Consider the following 22223-nt stretch of genomic DNA (forward strand, 5'->3'; position numbering starts at 1 on the left):
AAATAAAACCCCTTTTTTACCCACCCTGTTGCATCAAACCTAAGTAGTCATTAAACTAAATTATATGTAAATCTATATCTATAAAAGAGGAACTATGTATGTATGTGTGTATATATGTATATACGTTATGGACTCCGAAACCGCTAAACAGCTTGTAATGAAACTTTCAGGCATTGTTAAGCATCTTTCAAGGATGGTTCGAGTAAAGTTTGGTGCAGATCCGTCAAAAGGGCTCTGCCCTAGAGGGTTTTATGTGGGCCAATGTCAGACTTTTTGATCTACAATGTTTACAAATAAATATAATTTAAAGCAGATGTTTACTTTCACCAACTGTTTTGTAGGTTTGAATAATCACAACATTTTGTATTAGCAGTCATGATTTGAAATAGTGCCACAGTGTTTCTACAGAGTGCAGCACAGAGAACTATTTTACTTTTTAATAAGTCCAAATGTATTAAACCCCAATCGCAGCACACCTGTGCAGTCAACAACGTTTAAATTCTCCAATGTTAAATATTAAAACATAAAAACCTTTAGCAAACAATTTATACAACCGCTAATTTGCAACCAAAAGGTGAGTGAGCAAAGCGAACGAACATCAACCTGGAGGCGAGTAGGTAAGCGTAGCGAACGAGCTAACCTGAAAACATGTGAGCGCAGCGAACGATTTCCAACCTGAAGGTGAGTGAGCGTAGCGAACGAACTTCAACTAGGACGTGATTGAGCCATGCGAATACTTATGAAGTTAAGCGGGGCAAAGCCCGCGGGTACAGCTAGTAGGGAATAAATGTGATATTTATAAGAAGATATTTTAGTGTAAATCCAATCAGGCAAAGGGAGATTCGCTTAAACTGCAGGTTTGCTGCGGTGGGGGTGTATTTGGGTTACCTGTAGTGCTTCTGATCAATTTAAGAACTATAAGGTTAAAAGTTAACACCAGTTCTCAATTTCAAGGGGACCCCTTAGAATGCAGTAGAGTGGGGTTCCAAAACCTCTTATGTTGTATACCAAATTTTGTTAAGATTATATGAGCTATTTTAAGACACAGTTAAAATACAGTGTAACTTCAATGATTTGTCACTTGAACCTTAATTGTAAGCCGTAATCCCGCTGGCTCAATCCCGTCCCTATCAATAATCATAGCCTAAGAGAAATAGTATGTAACTTCATATTCAAACAAAGAAATATATTGTACTGTATTTTAACATGGAATTACAGTACATATAAATTAATAACTGTTCATAATCTATCTATATTATTAAGAGTCAGCAGGACCACCGGCCATCTTGGATTTTCTGCCCATAACGGCAATGTTGGTTGAAGCATATTACGGCATTGTTTATCAAGATAAAAAGTTGCAAAATGTCTCATGTTAAAACTATTGAAACAGCGGATGTGATTTGCTATCTACTTTTTAATTTTAATTGTTATTATTTTGTCAAACTACATAAATATATTGACTTAAACTGTGATTTTTTCAACCTCTAAAACAATAGTTTTAAAAATCCAAAAAGCAATTCACACGGGAAAAATATTTAAGAATCACATAAAAATTTTTTGCTCGGTAATCAAGTTTACGGTGCATGATTAATATGCTTCAACGTGAACACATGTTTTTGCTGATCGGTGCTAGGACAACCTTTTTAGCCTGGCATATGACGGTCAACATCAATGCAAAATTGTTGACTCCTGCCGACTCTTAATATGCTGCATGAAACTTTAGAACAAAAGGGCTTTTTTGTTTTAAGATTTAACCCCACAGATTATATACCTACCAAAATGTTCGTCTAGGTGAGTAAGATTTGCAAACTGATCTTACATTTTTGAAAAAGTCCCTTTTGCTCTGCCCCAGTGGCTTTTAAATTTCCCATGTTATCCTTATGAAAAACATATTTGTTTACATTATGATCAGCTGGATAATATTGCTCGTAATATTTTTTTTTAAATTTAAGGAAAAGTGTGCTACAAACACTTACTGACTGGTCAATAACAATACATTTGTATTATATCGAACTGTTACGTACATGGTAAGTATTTCCATAATCTTTGAGGCGACTCTTTTAAAGTCATCTGAAATTATGACTAACACCTGTAATACTTTGCAATTGCTTGAATTTGAGCAACAGGTACATCAGTATCCAATTATTGTATAGTAGGTACAATAATTAATCATGTATGACTCTAAACTACACTACTACAATACTGGCAAATGGCGAAAAATCGGGAAATGAACATGCACTTCACATACATGTTCTCACCACCCATCATATTATAAAATGTGATTTTATAATATCAGACGTCAATCATGAAAAGTGAAAAGGACCGTTTAATCAACAGAATTTCTAAACGTTTGTACGAAAATGTTGACTGCCTCCGTAGCTAATATTAATGATATGGAAATATAATGTTAGTTAAAAATCTTGATTTATCAAAATTACAAAAATAAATTAAACAAGATTTATGTTTAACTCAGTCACTGTTCTTCAAGTAAGCAGTCAATTCTGATAAGATTCTTCCTAAGTACTGAAACTTCACATTCAAAGTAGTTTATTTCCATTGTACCACTATATCGAGTAATCTTCAGTGATGTTTAACGTTATTGATTTTATTAACGATGTTAGTGATGTAATGTTCAGTCTAATTCAACTGATGTTTTTCCCATCGTACTATGTTTTGTTGCTAGTATACTTTGGATGGCTTGTTATAAACACATGTTACAAGTCTTTTGTTTACTTTTAGCGAATTTCCCTATAGGGAAGTAGCTATTACCGTAGGTGGCACGGTAAGACCTAGACCCGGGACTGATTTACTTTTTCATTTTGATGTCCCCAGAGGCCAAAAACACTATTCGTTCAAATTTTTATATATGTATATATATATATATATATATATACATAGACTTATATATATATACGTCCGTGAACGCGATAACTTGAGTAATTTTTGTCCGATTTTGATGAAATTTGGTTTAAAGGTGTAAAGCGGGATAAACTTGAATGAGTTCGCGAACCAGCACGATCGGACCATGGGAACGGGGGGTTTTATGGGGTAAAAATTGGTTTTTCTCACTTTTGTCCCTCAAAACACGAAATTTCCCAATTTCTCTTTAGACCTTTTAAAGAGCTTAAAAAAACAAATAATTTAGTATATAAAAGTATTTTTGTTCGATTATTAGTAACCGAGAAAATTAAAAAAATTGTAAATTTAAAATTCCCATGTTATTCTTATGAAGGATATTGTCAAATGTTGTAGTTTGCTTGTTTATGGATATATTTTGATAAAATTTGGCAAATTTATTTATTTTGTACTAAGCTATCAATATTTTACTCAAAAACACACTTTATTAGTTTCCTTGTAGCAGCAAACCTAGGTACTCGTTAAACCTAATGTTATTAAAATAAAAACTGAAAATCAATTCAGACAAATGGAAATTCGCTTAGTCGGCAGGTTTGCTGCGGCGGGGGTATTTCCTTGGTATTTTGTTCATCAACATGGTAACTTGGCAATCCATAAGGCCAAAACCTTTTGCCTTTCAATTTAATTTTTTTACCTGGTCAGATTTTTGGTGATTGCAGCTTTTGTGATTTTCCCTACATCATAGTTACTCCCACCGCTTACCATGATAAAGATTGTTGACACGGTAATGGAAGAAAGTATGTGTCAGATTGCTGATACAGTTTATTGCCATTGATATTGGCTTTCCTCTGACAAAAACCAATTAATGCTCCTTTACTACAATTATCAATGGAAAATATACACATTAAGTCAAGTTACAATTATTTGAAAATAGATCGACCAACCATTTTGGAGTTTTAGATTATATGGTGGGCAGGAAATGGCTGACCACATCCTAAACAGTCATTCTGATTGACCCAATTACAAAATAGTCCTCTCAGATTTCTTATATTTTTCAATAAATCAAAATGTGAAATGGTTTCTATACATTACCCTCTTTTGGTAAATGGGTTGATCTTACCCATAAAGAAATTTTCCTTTAGATGATGAATATAAAAATCTGAATGATTTTAAATCAAGTTTTAATGAATGAAAATCCCTGGGACACAAAGGGTTAATCTCATTTGGGTTTTCTAGCTTTTAAGGTAACCATTTATTTTTGTAAACAAAGTTATGGTACAATAAAACAATGAAGGGAGGATATAATTATTTATTTGTTCTTCCAAAATAAAACTAATTATTTTTCCTATCAATATTTACATATCATTTAACAAACATGTATGACACAACTAACAATGTTACCAAACTCTAGCAAATGGCTGCTATTTACATTGGTTGACATTACGATTAACAAAAAATGATCACAAAAAAAAAACAATAAAAACATCTTATATATTAAAACATCGGAGGGATTTATTCACAGATTGTGAATCAACTACTTGACAGATTTTCATGATTCTTCTTTTAAAGAAAGGTAATTTTGAGAAGAATAGAATTTCAAAGCTATAATTTTAATTTTCCTTTTTTTTAGAAGGTGGACTTTAATCTTTTTAAAGTCTATAGCAGCCGACGCTGCACAAATGTAAGTGGCTAAGATGGGCAGGCTATGCGTGGAGGAGAGAAGATACCCTACTTTGTTAACAGTCTATTCCAAGGAGATCAATGGTGGCTTCCCATTTTAATTCACTTGGAAGATAAAAAATGAAGTTGAAAGACTAAATAATGACAGACATCTCCAGACTGCGGTCTACGTTAGAAGAGGCAGGTGATAGAAAAAATGGAAGCGTAGGTTGGGAGGCCAGAATCTTAGTTTTCTTTTTTTAAACTTTTTAAGCTTCAAGATTACGCTTTAATGTTAAATACCTGTAGTACTGTCAGTGATACTGGTTTAAGTCAGCTATCAAGGTTTTGAACCTAAAGGTTCATTTTAAAGCTGTCACGAAGTTAAGAAAATCATCTTTACTGGAGTTGAGAAGAGTCATTAAACACTTAAAAAATGTTGTTTGATAACACATCAAACTTAAAAATGTTGCACTTGATGCATACCTATGAAGGTAATTAAAAATTGTAGAAAACATATATTGGGCGTGTAGGCCTACAACATACAATCTCAAACAATATATCACTTAAAAACTTAAGTACATTAATAATAAAAATTAATTTAATATTGAAAACTGCTGCAGTACCTAATTTTGTGTCTATAGCAGCTATGGACAAACAATTAGGTACCTAACCAATAAAATTATCTTTGGTTTGCTTTAAGTAGGATGTTCAATCAAAACAGTCAAGATACATTATGAAATACTATGGTAAGGAATGTTACGATATACAAATCATAGATTAAGATGTATTGAATGAAGATTATTCAAATTAATCTAAGGTATACAGCTTACTAATTGTAAAGTGTACAACTTATACAAGATAACACAATAATATTATAAAATATTGATAAATGTGGCACATTAAAATCACTCTTAAAACAAAAAATAAAATACACACAATTTATGAGAAGAATAAACGTAATTTTCTGTGGAATATTTTTCCAAAAATACTGATTTGGTGAAATACTATTTTTTGAAAGAGTTTTGAGGAAAAATAATTTTCTAATAAATTGTTTTAAAATGATATTAATGCGTTAATCTTAGGGGAAGGAGTAGAGGAAATACATAAGTAGGCCTAAGTTTAATACTTTTTAAATACTTTCATCTGAAATGGCAACCAAACGAAGGTAGGTATTTTAATTAGAAATGGTTTTAATTTTGGTAACATACTTTTTAAAGTGACTATGGGGATGTGGTTTTATGGGGATTTATGAGGTAAAAATGGTGGCTTCCCATTTTAAAACATCAAACTTTTCAACTTCTTTCTAAATAATTTTGTAGAGAGAAAAAACAAATAATTTAGTATATTGAGATGTTGTTGTACGCTAAATGGTTAAATGAATACTGAGAAAAGTTGAAACTGTAAATTTGAAACTCCCACGTAGTTCTTATAAATAATGAGTTATTTTATATTCTTTGCTTGTTTATGGATATATTTTGATAAAATCTTTTTATTCCATGCTAAATAATTGAAATTTTTTAAAAGCCCACTTTATTACCTTCACTATAGCAAGAAACCAAGTTACTTATAAAATCTTATTTTATTTGAAAATGGGATAAATCTGACATTTAAAAAAGGGAATATTATCATGAAAATCAAATCAGGCAAATAGAAAATCGTTAAGCCTGCAGGTTTGCTGCTGCAGTGGTATTTTATAAATTTTATCGTGTTATAAAGACTAAGTTTTACGTATCAATTAATTTCACAGGTTGACTAAATTATTGCACACGATGCTCAATGAATCTTAGCAAGTCTCAAATCAAAATAATCACATTCAAACAATATGTTTAACAGCAGAAGGCCTTAATTGTATTCATTCACTACTTAACAATAACCTGCACTTATTGTTTGTGCAACATAAAAATGAACAAAAAAACTTACTAAAATGTAAAGATCCTCAAAACAAAAGCTACATCAAGCAAAGTAAACAAATGATATTTTTCAGACGTCTTCTGTCACAACATGCAATTTTGTGCTCGGTTTAATAAAGGTCAAAATCCCATAGGCCTTCTCTAGCTGAGCAACAATAGTTACAAGCTCTTGGCGCTTTTCCACGACATCTTGCGATTCCTTCATCAAGTCGGAAATGTTGCCCTTGTACAGTTGAGCTATTAACTCGCTGTGCAGATACTTGATCACAAAGTTCACGAAGGAATGCATGATGATCTTCGGAACTGTGTCTTGAACGGTGATCTGGATGATGGAAAAATAGCTTTGAATCAATTTTTGAATTAGTTGATATTCCCGATTTTCTTCCGAGATTTCTTCTTTTTTCTCAGTGATTTCTTTTTTTTTCTCCGAGAACTTTATTGTGGGTTTGCGTGCTATGCAGTTCTCTTCTTCCAAAGCTATTGGCTCTTCCCCACTCAAACGGTTAGTGTCAAAGTTCGGGTGTCTTGTGTTAATGTAGGCTAATTGGACGTCTATGAAGCTGTCAACCATTATGTTTGCAATGGGGAGTCGGTTGCGGAGAATTTGTGTTACGACACGGATGACTTCTTTCTGCAGGGTTGGATACTTCTCAAGTCCGATCAAAGGATCGTAGGCGCAAGTCTGGACAATTCTACAAAGCTCTTCATTGACATGGTCAACACATGTGAGACAATGTGGACGAAAACGTTGGATCTGTTGCTTCACTAACAGCTGAAACGTCACCTCGGGAACAAACAACCCGGGATTCACACCTGATGCATTCTGGGTAGCGGTCAAGATGGCCTCTTCAGACAACCCAGATAGTGCATCCATCTTCTGCAGCGCTTGGACAAAACTCTCTTGAAACACGTAATTGATTCTCGCCCCTCCAGACAGCTCAGTGGTCTGAATGTTATCCGTGTCACCTTTGATAATAGAACAAAACGTTTGTGAAAATTTTGAGATGATATCAATCAACAACACATGCTTGTCCAAACTCACATCACCCAAAGCTTTGAGTTCTTCTTGTTTCTTTAACAACTTTTCTTTGACTTTAGTTTTAAGTTTTGGCAAACAACTTTTTATGTGTTCGGTTAAGATTCTCTGAACAGTCTTCGTCAAGTAGGGTGTTCCGTGGAAGCGTTCAACTGCTTTGTAATGCTTGTGGAAAAACTCCTTTTCTTCTTTCAATGCTTCTTTCATGGATTTGTTTTCCATGATGTCTCGTTGTGATCGGTTGACGACACCAATTATACCCAGTTTGACCGGTATGATTTTCCCAGACAGGATGTCCCACGCATCTGTGCCTTCGTCCATGAGATCCAGCTTGGTGATGACCGCCAGAGTCCTCTCACCTTCAGGATCCACCTCGCGAGCCAATGCTAGACTCTCGCTCGTCGTCAGGTCCGCATTCGCAGGAGTCACAGCTAGAATTATACTATTTGGGTTTCTAGAGTATTCAAGCAGTAAATTCCTGGTTTGCTTTTCAATGTCGTCTGGCTGGTCACCAACAGGTATTTTTGTCAACCCGGGAAGATCTACCAATGTGAGATTTAAAAAGGAGTTGGAGTAAATCTTCAATGTGATTGGAGCATTACAGATCCCTTTGTTGCTTCCAGCGAGCTTCACGGTTTGATCTAGTATTTCTTTAGAAATCAGGTTAAAATCAGTGAAGACTTTTGTCTGGTCGTGTTGGAAGATGGCGTATTCCTCAACGACTTCAGTAGACGAATGTAAAAGCTGCAGGACAAGAGGACATCTAGTCACAACCCCGACACCTCTGGGTAGGAAGGACTTTCCCACTAGATGTTCCAGGACGGAGCTCTTGCCTGCACTCTGAGAGCCTATCACAACCACCTGGGGCAGGTCGACGACTTGACCACTGACTAGAAACACGTCCTGTAGCTGGTTGACGATCTCCACTAGCTCGTCCATTCTGACTAATTTAATGTATTTTAAATGTTAAAAAGGCCCCAAGATATCGCAAAACAAGGTTTTAAACAGAAAATATTATATTACTCATTCATATCATTACCTACTCATACATACATATCATACTCATTAACCATTAAATTTAATTTCAATGAAAAATAATTGGTAAGCCTTGATTTGGCAGTTTTTCACAGATAAATACCTAATACTTTAGGATATGCATAAACAATAAATTGAAAACCTTTTAAGTAGAAGTACTAAATTAACTATTTTAAATAGTCTGACAACATATTAGCCTTTATTGAAATTAATATTATTCCTAAACTAAAAATACTAGCTTAACCAGTGGAAACTTATAAAGCGTGGTTTGGAAACTGTACAATCTTTGGAATGGAAATTCACCCTCTGGGCAATAACTAAGAGGAAATTAAGGGTTTTAACTCTCCCTGGTAGCAGAAATGTAGATTCCTACAGCGACCACCAGAAAAAATCCGACACCGATGAGAAGAAGAATAAATCTGTGTTGAAGCGAGCGAGCGATTATCGCCTGGACAAGACGGGAACTGCGGTTGAGCTCTGCATCAGTCTCCCTCAGCTGGAAGTTAAAAGTAAAACATTATAAGCAATTATTCTATTCAATTCATATAACTTTATTTATTTCAGTACATCAATACAGGAATGGCGTCAAGAGTGATTTTATAAAACTAAGATACTAATTGTTGTCATGCATAACGTAACATACCATCAATATAAAATGTCCATAAAAAATCAATAAACATAACCAGTAATAAACATAAATAGATAACCCGTTGCTCGAAATCGAGCAAAACTGCTCCTTATAATAAGAGAGTATAGAACAAAAACATAAACAGCAAGAGCTCAATCAAAGAGTCACGCTAAAGTAATTTCTATGACTGATCATAGAAATTTGAAATATGTTGTAAAAAATTATATAAGTTATCTACAATATTGAAATATAGATCCGCTCTCACACTGCTTTGGTTATCTCTTATGTACAGTAGGCGGGTGCACTCTATGAGCAAGTAGATGACAACCACACACTGTAAAGTGAGCTTTTCAGACCTAATGTAGTAAGCTAAATACATCTCTTGATGCCAACCAGTATGACACATTTTATTGCATTGTTAAATTATTTCTACGATATGTTCCTTTTTATGAATTAGGGGCCCCAACCAAAATCTCCGGTTGGGAACATGAGAGGGCAAGCAAGTGGATCTAACGACTGATCTAGAATGAATACGCGTTTAACATAATTTCATAATAAAGGAAATGTTCCTTTATGAATAACATAAAGGAATGTTATTGCTTTATGTTGTGTAAAGGAACTTTCCTTTATGTTATGTTATGTCCTTTATTGTTATGTAAAGGAATGTTCCTTTATGATTTATTTGGACAGGTGGTGCTCGGTTTTCAGCTTTAAAAATACGACATCTAACAGGTAGCATAATTGTAGAGAGGGAAGTTACTTCTTTTGTCTCTTATTATGTACATAAAAATCTCACTTGACTCCTTTAGTCTAGTCAAGATATGAAAAAAACACCCTTAACCTTAAAAAAATTGCTCTAAAAGGTTTTTTGATGATTTTCATTTCCAAAAAGTATGTTAAATAACATACTAAAAGTCTAATAAAATCGGAGTCTCGGAAATTGGGTTTTTTCAATATGGCGTCCAAAAATTAAAAAAATAATAAACCTTACTACTTTCCCTGTAAATTTTCTTCTGAACCTCCAATTTAGACCGAATTTGGTACAAACCTTTGAAACTGTATGTATTATCTATCAACTATTCATGATTTAAGATAAAAAATATACAACAAATAATATGGGGTTGAAAATAGGTAAAAATCTGTCTTAAGTTGTTAGTAGTAAATAACTTATTTCAACTTTGGTCACAATAGGGAACAAAACTTTTTATCCCTAGTCTGTGCTATACCCATGTTGTAAATCCTTAAAAAATATATGCAATTTAGTATTCTTAATCATTAAATTATCTTAAGTGGTGGTGGGATAGTTATAAAAAAAAACTATGTAATTCTTATGGGAATTCTGAAAATTACCATATCTTAATTGTTAGTTGGTACGCTTGGATAACAATTCATCGTGGCCTGTATCGTCTCCACAGATACAAACACACACATATTTGTCATAAGCGAATTCTGTGTTGAGTCAAGTAATACAATTCGTTTCAATACTTTTTTTTAAGCTCATTCAATTCTTGTATTTTGTAATAGTTCACAAGTAGTTTATAAAAAAAATTATATGTAAAAGTTAACAGGTATATTTTGGTAATACTGTTGTTAATCAGCTGTTTTTAAACTCCACAGGATTCGTTTCCGCTCGTTCAATTGTAGTTAAGTAATAAAACACAAATAGTTAATTACAAAAATAATTACATGTATAATGTTTAGAGGTTTATTTTGGCAATACTGTTGTTAATCAGATGTTTTTTTGACTTCATATGATTCCAATCGTATTGTTGTTCATGTTTACAGTTATTTAGATCAAATTTAGTCTAGTCAAGATATGAAATAAAACCCCTTAACCTTAAAAAAATTGCTTTAAAAGACTTTTTGATGGTTTACATTTCCAATAAGTATGTGAAATAATACCCAACTAAAAGTCTAATAAAATCGGAGTCTCGAAAATCGGGTTTTTTTTCAATATGGCTAAAATTTCCAAATTTCCCTAAAATATTTCCATAGACAAGCAAGCTTTAAGACATTATTTATTCTCCATAAGAATAACATGGTAATTTTAAATGTACACTTTTTTATTTTCTCCGTAACCGTTAGGCATACAACAACGCTTCTGTATACTAAATTATTTGTTTTTATGATCTCTTCAAAATGGTTTGGAAATAAATTGCAACTTTTTACAGTGAAAAATGGGAAAATCCCATTTCTATCCCGTAAAAAAAATAGGAGATCTTAAGCATACTCAATTTTTGGGCTTAACCTAGACACAAATCTTGAATATACACAAAAATTGAAGATTTGTTTTGTAATCTTACGAATCCTGTTATAGTTTCCATTTTGAGAGCCAAATGTATGTGAAGGTTAAAATTATTATTAATTATTATGAAGGCAACTCCCCATTTCGCGGTAGTAAGTCAGAAATATATCTATTAATTTGTCCCTGAATTTTAAAACAAAATTGGGAAATTATAAAAAAAATGTCCATTCATATGAAACTAGAAATAAAATTTATATAAATTTATCAATCTCAGCTTCTATGAAAAAACTAAAAAAGGAAACCTTCATGGGATCAAAATTTTTGAATCATTTTCCTACCAAATTTAAAAGTAAAATAAACCAAAATTATTTCATAAATCTAGTGAATCAACTGCCAAAAAAAGAAAAGAACTATTAAATTCATTTGAAGAGTTTTTTTCAATTAATGCAAAAAAATAATGTTGAGATGCTCTGCTGGAAAAAAATAAACAATAAAAAGACTCGATGACCCAAAGTGCCGCTCCAGAGATTCTTTTAAGATTTGTTCACTGCAACTACTCTACTGGCTGCAAGAATTTGCAATGCTCCTGCAACAAAGTATGGGTTACCTTGTACTACAGCTTGTGGACTTTACCAGCTTGGAGAACAATGTGAACTTGATGAAAATTATGAATTATTATTTGTATAATGCTTTACTACTAACCACAAGAAAGTGCGACTATATTATACTATTACTAATGTTATAAATGTGACAGTTTGTTTGTTTGAAGTTCAATCACGCATTAACTACTGGTTGGATTGGGTTGAAATGTGGCTTTATGGTAGCTCAGATTCCCAATTAATACAAGCCTATTCTTATCTAAAAAATCCTTTCGGGCTAAAAATGTATAGATATTTATTTAAGTAAATAAAATATGTATGTTGCATTTTAGCAAGCTTGTGATCTTTATTTTAAGACCTATTATTGGATTTTTCAAGCAAAAATTAGTCATAAATTAAAATACTCCAGCAGCAGCAAACCTGCACCCTAAGCGAATTTCAATTTGCCTGATTGAATTTACACTAAAATATCACATTAAAAATATCACATTTATTCCCTATTTAAATGGCAATACTTTAACTAGTACTTCGGTTTGCTGCGACAGGGAGGGTAAAAAAGTGTTTTTAGTAAAATGTTAAATAGTTTAGTATAAAACAAATGCATTTTCCAAATTTGATAAAAATATTTTCATATACAGGCTAACTACAACAAGTTTTCTTATTCTCCGTAAGAATACCATAGGAATTTTAAATTTAAATTTTTTTGGAATTTTCTCCGTAACTAGGTATTAGGCCCATGACAACGCTTCAATGTACTAAATTGTTTTTTTATTCTGAGCCCTAAAATGGTTTTGAAATAAATTGCAAAATGTTACGTTTTTAGGGTCAAAAATGGGGAAAACCGATTTTTACCCCATAAAACCCCCCATAAACCCCTGTTCCCATGGTCCGATCATGCTGGTTCGTGAACTCGTTCAAATAAATGTAGTACCAAATGTAGTAGCATGTTTGTACCAAATTTCATCGAATTCGGATAATTTTTGCTTGAGTTATTGTGCTAACGGACACATTTGACCAAAATCTTGGACGCCATCTTGAATTTTGGACTTCTGAGACTCCGATTTCATTAGACTTTTTTCCTGGAAAATACACATAATTCTAAGTCAAAATAACCAATAAAACAATTTAAAGCAATTTTTTTAGGGTTCTCGTACGGATTTACTCGACTACTTGGAGCTCTCGTTCCTACAAATTTCTGCCTTAGTCTTAAAAGATTGGGCAAGTGGGTTGGCATTGTGACCCTATTTCCCACACATTTTTAAATTGCGTTTTTTGTTTGAATTGTGTTGATTGATGCTCTGTTAGGTTCCAGGGCCAACGTCGTACTTCATCTGTGCATACTCAGGATCATGACCTTCTCAAGGAATTAGAGGGAGGACCTACTCGGTGGCAAAACGTGTAATGGATATTAAAATTGTAGATCCCCTATGTGATCCTCTCATCTAAATGAGCTTCAGAGCTGACTATGGAAGAGGCGGAATTGAATTGACGAATCGTAGGCCTATTCAAATAATTTAGGGATCTAAATCTCACATCCCTGTTTTTGGATTGGGAGTTTCCAAATAATTTCCTGAAAGTGGTGAATTCTGCAAAAAAACAAACCTTTCATGTATGGGAACAAAGAGTAAAAATTTAACCGTCTCGACCAGTCGTTTCATGCTTAAAATGTAAGTCACCACAATGTTAACTTTTATGTTCATTTGTCCAAAGTTGGATGTATCACCACGGTAGGACTGCCACTCTGTATCTGTCATATGTTCCATTTGGAGGTTAATGCAAGCTGTCACGTTCGCTCCCTCCAGCCACTAACAGTTCTTGGTTTTTCTGGTGGCATTTAATTTTAAATTTAAATAAAATATGAAAGTTAAACAAACAACAGAAAACACTATAAAGGAATTTTGATACACATTGTAAATTGCATGATAATATGGTAATGTAAAGGGCAACTGCACTGTGAATATCACTTTTAAACATTCACTTCATCACACCAAACTGTAACCAAAACTAAAACTAAAATATGATAATTCAGTAAAATACCATGTAAGGTAAATCAATTCAACTACTATAAACAATTTGTTGTCTAGTATTGCCATGACTTAGTTAACAGATGTTGAAAAAAAAACATATAAATTCCGGCTTTGCTCTGAAAGTAAGGTATTTACTCAGGGGAGGTATAGAAGAGGCTACGATGACAGCTGAGGGCTTCTTATTAGCTGAGGGAACGCCATTACCGTAACAAAACGTTCAACAGCCATCGGCCTCGGTGGTCTATTGGTTAACGTGCCGGGCTGATATACTGTAGGTCTCGGGTTCGAATCCCGCTGGTAGCATTAACTTTTTGTCCAAGATTTTTTTATTATCAGCAAGTTTGGTTGGTTTGGTTTGGTTATTACTGTTTAATTTTATTATTAAGTCATTATAAAATTTTAATTGAGCAATTTCTAGTTTTATTTAATAAACAGAATTATTTTTCCGATTACTAAACTTTTGTTATATTATTTCTTTATCAGCAAGTTTGGTTAGTTCGGTTAGGTTATGATAGTTTAATTTTATAATTAAAAAATAGTAAAATTGAATTGGAGGCATTTATAATTTTATTTTATGAACAGAACTTTTTTTGCGATTAGTAAACCTTCATTGCCAAAGTGCTCTCTACTACAGCGCTGTTCACGGAGGAATTTTGAACTAAATGCCTCATTTGTACCTCCCCTAAGTCAGACCCTGAAAGTAATAAGTCCTGCAGTCTGTGGTTAACCTTAAAACCTATTTCAAACTACGTCCATATGTTTAGTTGTAAACAAAGGGAATTGAGTTTGATCTAATGTTAACAGATAGCGCCGCCGTTCCCAAACTTTATCCCTTAACTGTACTTAAGTGATGCCCTTTCTTAATGTTCTGAGAGGTATTTTCACATCTAAGTGAAAATACCTTTAATTTGACACCTCAAACGTTAAAATCCGTCAAACCGTTATCGAGTTATGACTGTGAAAAGAAACCTGCTTGCGTATTAATATATAGATAATTTTAAAACAAAAGTTTCAACTTATAAAAAATAAAGCAAAAATGAAGCAAAACTCTTCAAAGCCTTTTTGATAATTTTTTTTTTATTTGGACTTAAATTTATTTTTTGAATTTTCAAATTTGATTTCTTTATGAACTTTATTATAGAATTTGGAACCGGCATATTTAGGTGTCTCCTCGTGAAAAGTTGCAGGGCATGTGAGCTTGTCACCAGATTTTCTCGATTTCCAGTAAAGTAATTGTGATTGTTTCCAATAAGGTGTAATTCATTCTGTTTCATAGACTACATTCCATAAACAGCCTTAACATTCTCAGTTTTAAAATGTTATTTGACTGAAGTTTTGCATTTTAAATTGCATAATATTTTTATAGCTTATGAACAATGATTCACATTTTAATAGTTCCGGAACTAAAAAAAAAATTATGTAAATATTTTAGAGTACTGAGCTATGATTTTGGTCCAAGAGGTTGTGAAGGGAGCCTTGGCATGTTACAACGTTCTAGAATATGTAATTAAGTGAGATTTTATGGACTATTTACAAGCAAATATAATAAAAAACTTCATTAAAAGATACGTAGAAATATTTTCACTTTAATTTATACACAAATTTCCGGGGGGGAACCCTGGCACCCCCCTTTTTGATGGGGGGTGTTAGGTGGTAAGTCCGGCGCCACTGTCGTCCAGTGGAAATCCCTTAAAATATGCTCTGATAAATACTGTTGTATTATTTTTACAAAAATACTAACACACCAACCAACAGCACAGACACTAAAGTGAAGATTTTGGAGGTTTCTCGTTCCAATATAAAAGAAATGCGTGCTCTATCAGTTTTACATTACGTAAGGTTAAATAGGAACAAAAGCCACTTAAAGATAACTTGAAGGTAAAAAGTGGCCTTGGCCATATCAGTATGTGTTCATACTTATTACTCTTAGTGTACCTATAATATTGGTTTTATGATAAGAATTTAGAGTGGATTTCATCTGAATGTATGAATTAGATTTCAATATCAGTTCACTTTATAGATAACGGATATGACATCTATTAATAATTCTAGATGTATAACATATTTTTGACTATTTTTATGATTAAAACTTGAAAACGAAGTCTCACGACGTTGGGGTGAATTGTGTCTTAATCAGTTTTAAGTCTACAACACAGAGTGTAATAGTATATTTCGTACCTAGGGCCGAAAATGAGGTTTTGCCGGCTCGAGATAGTTTTTAAGTTCGAGACGAAGTCGAGAACTTAAATCGATCGAGAGCCGCAAAACCATTTCGGTCCGTGGTACGAACGCTATTTTTCACCACACTATACCCTATTACCACTATTCACCACAATAATAATGCACACTGATAGTCAACACAACTACAACTTTAAGGTTATGTGAAGAAATAATTTGAGGAATCAGCAAAAATAAAAATATATAGTTGCTAGGCAACGGTGACAATAACACAATTCTATTGAAATGCTATGGATTTTGATTATGTATTTAAAATGTATTCATGTTTTAAGTAAGTAAGCGGACAGCTGATTTTGCGGCCCCGGCCTGTAAAAACCTGCTCGGTCCCCAAATTATGGACAGCTGGCATCGCCAGCAAAACGTAACTTTCGGCCACCAATTAACGTATGTAATACAGCCAAAAACATGATAGTGTGGTGAAAATATATTTGTGGTGATGTGAACATTATCACCTGATAATATTTATTATTTGATTTGTTTGTAAATATTGTATTTGTTCTTAACTAAAACATGGTTGTAATTTTGAATGAATAAAAGCCATACTTTTGGTTTACTAAGTCTTTCTCACAACAATTTTATTCATTCATTGATAAACTCAGTTAGTGCTACATTACAATGGAGAAATTCTTGTGAAATTTTTGTGTCACTTTAAGGCAAGAAAAGTAGATGGAGGAATCAAAGAAATGGATTGCCTCAGGGTAGCGTCTTAGCCCCAGCTCTTTATAACATATAAACTAACGACCAACTGTTGCCAAACGCTACACGTCAGTATATAAATGCCGATGATATGGCGGTGGCGGCACAAGGTAGGAGTTTTGAAGAGGTGGAACAGAAGCTGACTATGACTCTAAATTAACTTTCCCAGTACTATGACGCAAATCACCTCAAGCCAAACCCTCCTAAGACCCAACTTTGTGCCTTTCACCTAAACAATAGAAAAGCAGGCCGTCTTCAGCATTGTCCTACACCCAAATATCTTGGTGTCATACTGGACCGCACACTGACATATAAGGCACATTGTATTGCTACAAGGGGTAAAGTCTCTGCAAGGAATAATATCATCAGGAAGCTCACCAGCAGATGCTGGGGTGCTAACCCTAATGTCCTCAGAATCTCAGCTTTAGCGCTCAGTGTGTCGGCTGAGGAGAACGCTGCACCAGTATGGAATGCATCGTCACATGAAAAAAAGGTTGACATTGCAGTCAATGACATGGTTCGGATTGTAACTGGGTGTTTGAAACCAACCCCAGTACACAAACTCTATCCTATCATAGGGATCGCCCCTCCATCAATCCGACGTGATGTCGCTGCCGACGCAGAAAGGACTAAGCAAGAGACAGATACTCGTCACCCATTACACGGCCACAAACCTGCAGAGCGACGGCTTCGGTCCAGAAAGAGCTTTTTATCACGGACGCAAGTCTTGGATGGATCACTCTCAAGCAATTGTGTGGCAAGGTGGGAGGCCATGTTGACTAACCCTCCCATACCAGCCAGGGAGGAACTGGCTCCTGGTGGAGGCCTTCATTACATGGTGTGGAAGACCCTAAATCAAATCAGGGTCGAGGTACCAAAATGCAAGACAAACATGCAGAAATGGGTCTCTTACCAGGTGAAGAAAACATCTTGTGTGCATGTAGTGCGGTTCAGGATCCAGGCCATCTGCTGATTTGATCACGCCTAGACCAGTCTTGCACTTTAGATGATCTTTTACAAGCGAATGACAAAGCCATATCAGTAGCTAATTTTTGGAAAAGCAAAGTCCGGATTTCCGGACACGGAAAGTAATTATTATTTGACTTAAAAACCCTTCATTAGTTTCCTTGTAGCAGCAAACCGAATGCTACTCGTTAAACCTAATGTTATTTAAATAAACTAATTAAAATTCATTTCAGGCAAATGAAAATTTGCTTAGACGGCAGGTTTTCTGTGGCGGGGGTATTTGTGGATTCATGCTACATTTTAAACAAAATAAAATACTACTTTTCCATTAAATCCTTCACAGAGATAGTGATCTAAAAATGTAGAAAACTTGGTGTGATCAATGTTTTACAATCTATTTGATTTGTATTAAATTTTATCTTAATTAAACTCTGACACTGAATATCACATTTATCAGGTTAAAAACCCAATTTATACTTATTTTGTTGTAAATTTGACAAAATTATTGTGTAGAAATTGATAGTATTATTTTAAACACATTTGATTTGTCTACCATTTTTGGTATATTACATGTAAACTGTGGGTTTCTAAAAGACCTTTTTGATACATTTGAGTCATATGTGATTGGTATCTAAGTAATGTAAGGTTATTAAAGGTCCCTACTTTATACTTGCTGAAATTATCAACTTTGGATGCCATAATTACACTGGAAAAGACGATTATTTCTTTACAAAAGACAAATTGTACATGTTCAAAGTATTAATATATTGAACGAACAAAATTTCTAATTTTTTATGTTCATAAAAGACCTAAAAGCAGCACTTACTGTAATCATACCAAATTTCAAAATTTCTTCAGCAGATATTACTTTTACGATGATGTTAGATGTGTATTTTACTGTATGACATTATAAAAAAAATTATTATGCCTTACTTCCCTTTCAGTCATAAAGGCACTATTTTAAATAACTATAATTGATACATGCAATCACGAGAAAGGTCAAAATAGAGATTTGTAAAGAACAGCTGAAATCTAAATCAAAATGTCATCATTTTTTGTCTAGCAGTTACTGAATACCTCATAGTTTTACGTTTTACATCTATCTATATATATATATCTAATTCCGTAAGCCAAAAATTTTACAATGAAATTGTGCGCGAACGGGAGGCCGTAGAAAGCTGGGAGGGGTCTCATTTTAAAGGTCTGGGCATGAAGTTTTGGGGAAAATTATTCATTTTTCTTAATAATGCACCAATATTATGGAATAAAAAATTCAAATTTAAAAATCATAGGAATCCAGTTAATTACGGCTTTGTTTACTTTAAATCATGTGGTTTATCTTTATTTAAAAGCATATGGTAATATGCAATATGTATACGATTATAAAGCTGAAATATACTTTTTCCCAATTTGAGGGTCTGGATTAGTTAATAGAGTACGATTGGTTGTGTTAGGTATGTCTGAAAAAAGTGTAAACGTAGAACTAATTACTGGAGTAGGCAAAGGGATCATATTTTTCATGCCAAAAATTAAACTAACATCTACAGAGCCTAATATGCCGTTTAAGTTTACAAGGATTCAATCCCACTTCGATTAGCTTTTGCTATTACTTATTATTAAAGCGCAAGGCCAAACCTTCACAAGTTTGCATTTATTTGAAGTGTTTGCCCATGGTCAACTTTATGTTGCTTTTAACCGCGTAAAGCGACCAGATGATGTTAAAATAATACTAGAATCAAATAAAGATCAAGGAATCGACCTAAATGGGTACTATACAACAAAATGTTGTTTTCAGAGAGATTTTGTTATAGAATTAGGATTTTACAATTTGGAGGATGACATTATATCTATGTGTTTTATTAAAGAAAGTTTATATTATAAACACTCCGCATAAACGGTAAAATTTTAAAAATAAAATTAAAATTGAAATTTTTATTTTAAACAGAGCAGACATCAAAATGCATTATGCAGGTATGTAATAACTGTTATAGATATTGTAATAAACAAAAATGTTTTAAATGATGATTCAAGGTAGGGTAACCCATTAGACTAATAAATTGTACAAAATAATAACTAGAATATATATACTGTATAGGGGCTATTGCCCCTACAAGCCACTAGTTTACTTTAGATATCAACTGTGGAACAATTTTTTCTTCAAGTGTTGTTCAAAGTTTTTTTTTTACCTCTTACAATACATTTGCGCCTTACACTGTGTACTTACTGTCTGAATATCCAAGCTGTTTGGTTTCAAGACGTCCTGATTTTGTTACATGTCTGTATTTAAAGTTGAAAAAAAATATTGGGAGGGAAAAGTCCCAGACCTTGAATGTAATCAATAGATAATCTCTTATCTACAAGTGATAAGTAACATTTAACAACTGAGAGCCAGTCTAATGGTACATTTGTCACAAAGTCTTGGCTATATCATATCACTGATAGTTGAATGAATTGACACGTTTCACAACTGACAGCCAGAACTAAAGTACCTTCAAGTGTGTGAAGTAGCAAATTACCAAATTAATTGGACCGTTCTTATCACTAAAACTGAGCACTTTTGTATTAAAAAAAGAAAGCTCCAAAAGCCTTCTCTCTAGTGTCTGTGCTGTTGGTGTTTGTATGTTTGTAAATATAATCCTATTGTTATCCCCAAATTATTTATTACCCCCACGGTACCCCCACACACCGAGCACACACACCTGGAGATGTTTAGAGGGTCCCAGCTGTATGGGCTATTAATTAACAGCTGTGCCCAAGGAATATGTCAGCCTTATTCACTAACAAGACTACAAGATCACACCACTCATCCTACACTCATCTCCATTCATACTTGGCTTAAGATATCTACTTTGTATGGTCGCCATTTTAATGAAAAGTATTAATAGTATTCAATAGTTCAAGCCAGAACACAAGAACATGCCTAATATCTGTGTCTGTCTAGTATAATGGACTTTAGCTATTGAGAATCAATTGAAAAGCATCTGCCTGTTGGATTTTCGCCAATCAGTTTGATCTGATATAGAAATACCTGATATAAAAAGTAATAAAATCAGTTTTATGTTAACTACAACAAAAGAATACATCTCATGGTCTGAATGTAGCTTGTATGAATTTTAATGGCATTTTAGTGATTAGAATGATGAAATATGGCATTTCTTTGACCGTTTGAAATACTCAAGCTCAAGTTAAAGATCTGCTTGACATACAATTTGCTGAAGTTATGATTAAATTACTTAAAAGACTCACTCTAACAAAATTAAAACTTTGAAAGCCTATAGCTCCGAATCTAGGCTAGCTACGACTAAAGAAAATATTGGGTTTTCCCCAGGTTTAAAAGTACCACTTGGTTCCGTAATTTTTCATCCAAAATCCCGAATTTTTAAAAATCACAACTTTGTAGGGAAAGTCTTACTGTAATAATAACATAACTACAATGTTACTATAACATCTCCTTCAGGTGTATGTGCTGTCGGTGTGTGTGTGTCTGTGGCTTGTATTGGATAAATTTCAATATACATACTAATAAATAAGGTGCAAATGCATAGTAGAACTTTTTACTGTTGACTCGTCGGGGAGCGAGCTGGTGTAGTGGTTAGAGCGCGGGGCTCCGGTTCCTGGGGTCCCGGTTCAAATCCCGCCAAATCACCAATGGATTTTATCTAAGTGATAATTCCGTAACCCCTAGGTCTAGCCTGAAGTAATGTGGAAAACAATTCCGGGCTCGTGCCTAGCGTCCTAGGACAAAAAAAAAAAAAAAAAAAACTGTTGACTCGTATGTATCTTTAGATCAGTCTTTCTGGTGTAAAATGTTCCTAATCACTAGTAGATAAGAGATAATGTATTGATTACATTCAAAGTCTGGGACTTTTCCCTCCCAATAATTGTCAACTTTAAATACAACTAAACAATCTAATCAGAACATAGGTCAATGAATATGAATAGTCATTTATTCCATCTATAGGTAAAATTTGTCATTGTTAAGAAATAATTGTCTTTTTCAGTGTTATTATGGCTTTCAAAGTTGGATATTTTCGGCAAGTATAAAGTAGGGACCTCTTTAATAACCTTACATTTTAGATGCCACTTAGAAACTCACAGCTTACATGTAATATAAATATACCAAAAATGGTAGTCAAATCAAATGTGTTAAATAAAATAATACTATCTATTTCTATGCAATAATTTGGATAAGTTTACAACAAAACAAGTTTTTAACTAGATAAATGATATTCAGAGTCTAGAATTCAGATTAAGTTTGACACAAAAGAAATAAATCTATGTATTTAATTCTGTAAGCGAGTCGGTCCCCACAAAATATCACAAGC

The 22223-nt window shown here is 33.6% G+C and overlaps 2 protein-coding genes across 2 annotated transcripts in view; both read right to left on the reverse strand.

Annotated features, from left to right (window-relative positions):
• Positions 1–6498: 6498 nt before the first annotated feature.
• LOC128989322 (dynamin-1-like protein) lies at positions 6499–8403 on the reverse strand. Its single transcript, XM_054411202.1, has one exon. The coding sequence runs from the start codon at positions 8401–8403 to the stop codon at positions 6499–6501; it is 1905 nt and encodes a 634-aa protein (XP_054267177.1).
• A 431-nt stretch (positions 8404–8834) lies between these two features.
• The window catches only part of LOC128988838 (vesicle transport through interaction with t-SNAREs homolog 1A), a 35271-nt gene continuing 21882 nt past the window's right edge, over positions 8835–22223 (reverse strand). The window contains exon 5 of the mRNA XM_054410526.1: positions 8835–8995. Within this exon, the coding sequence (XP_054266501.1) occupies positions 8837–8995 (159 nt within the window). The 3' untranslated portion in view covers positions 8835–8836. The remainder of the gene's footprint in view (positions 8996–22223) is intronic.

The sequence above is a fragment of the Macrosteles quadrilineatus genome, unplaced genomic scaffold (genome assembly GCF_028750875.1).
Source record: "Macrosteles quadrilineatus isolate MER2022 unplaced genomic scaffold, UCM_ALF_1.0 Scaffold_3__2_contigs__length_128488019, whole genome shotgun sequence".
NCBI lineage: Eukaryota > Metazoa > Arthropoda > Insecta > Hemiptera > Cicadellidae > Macrosteles > Macrosteles quadrilineatus.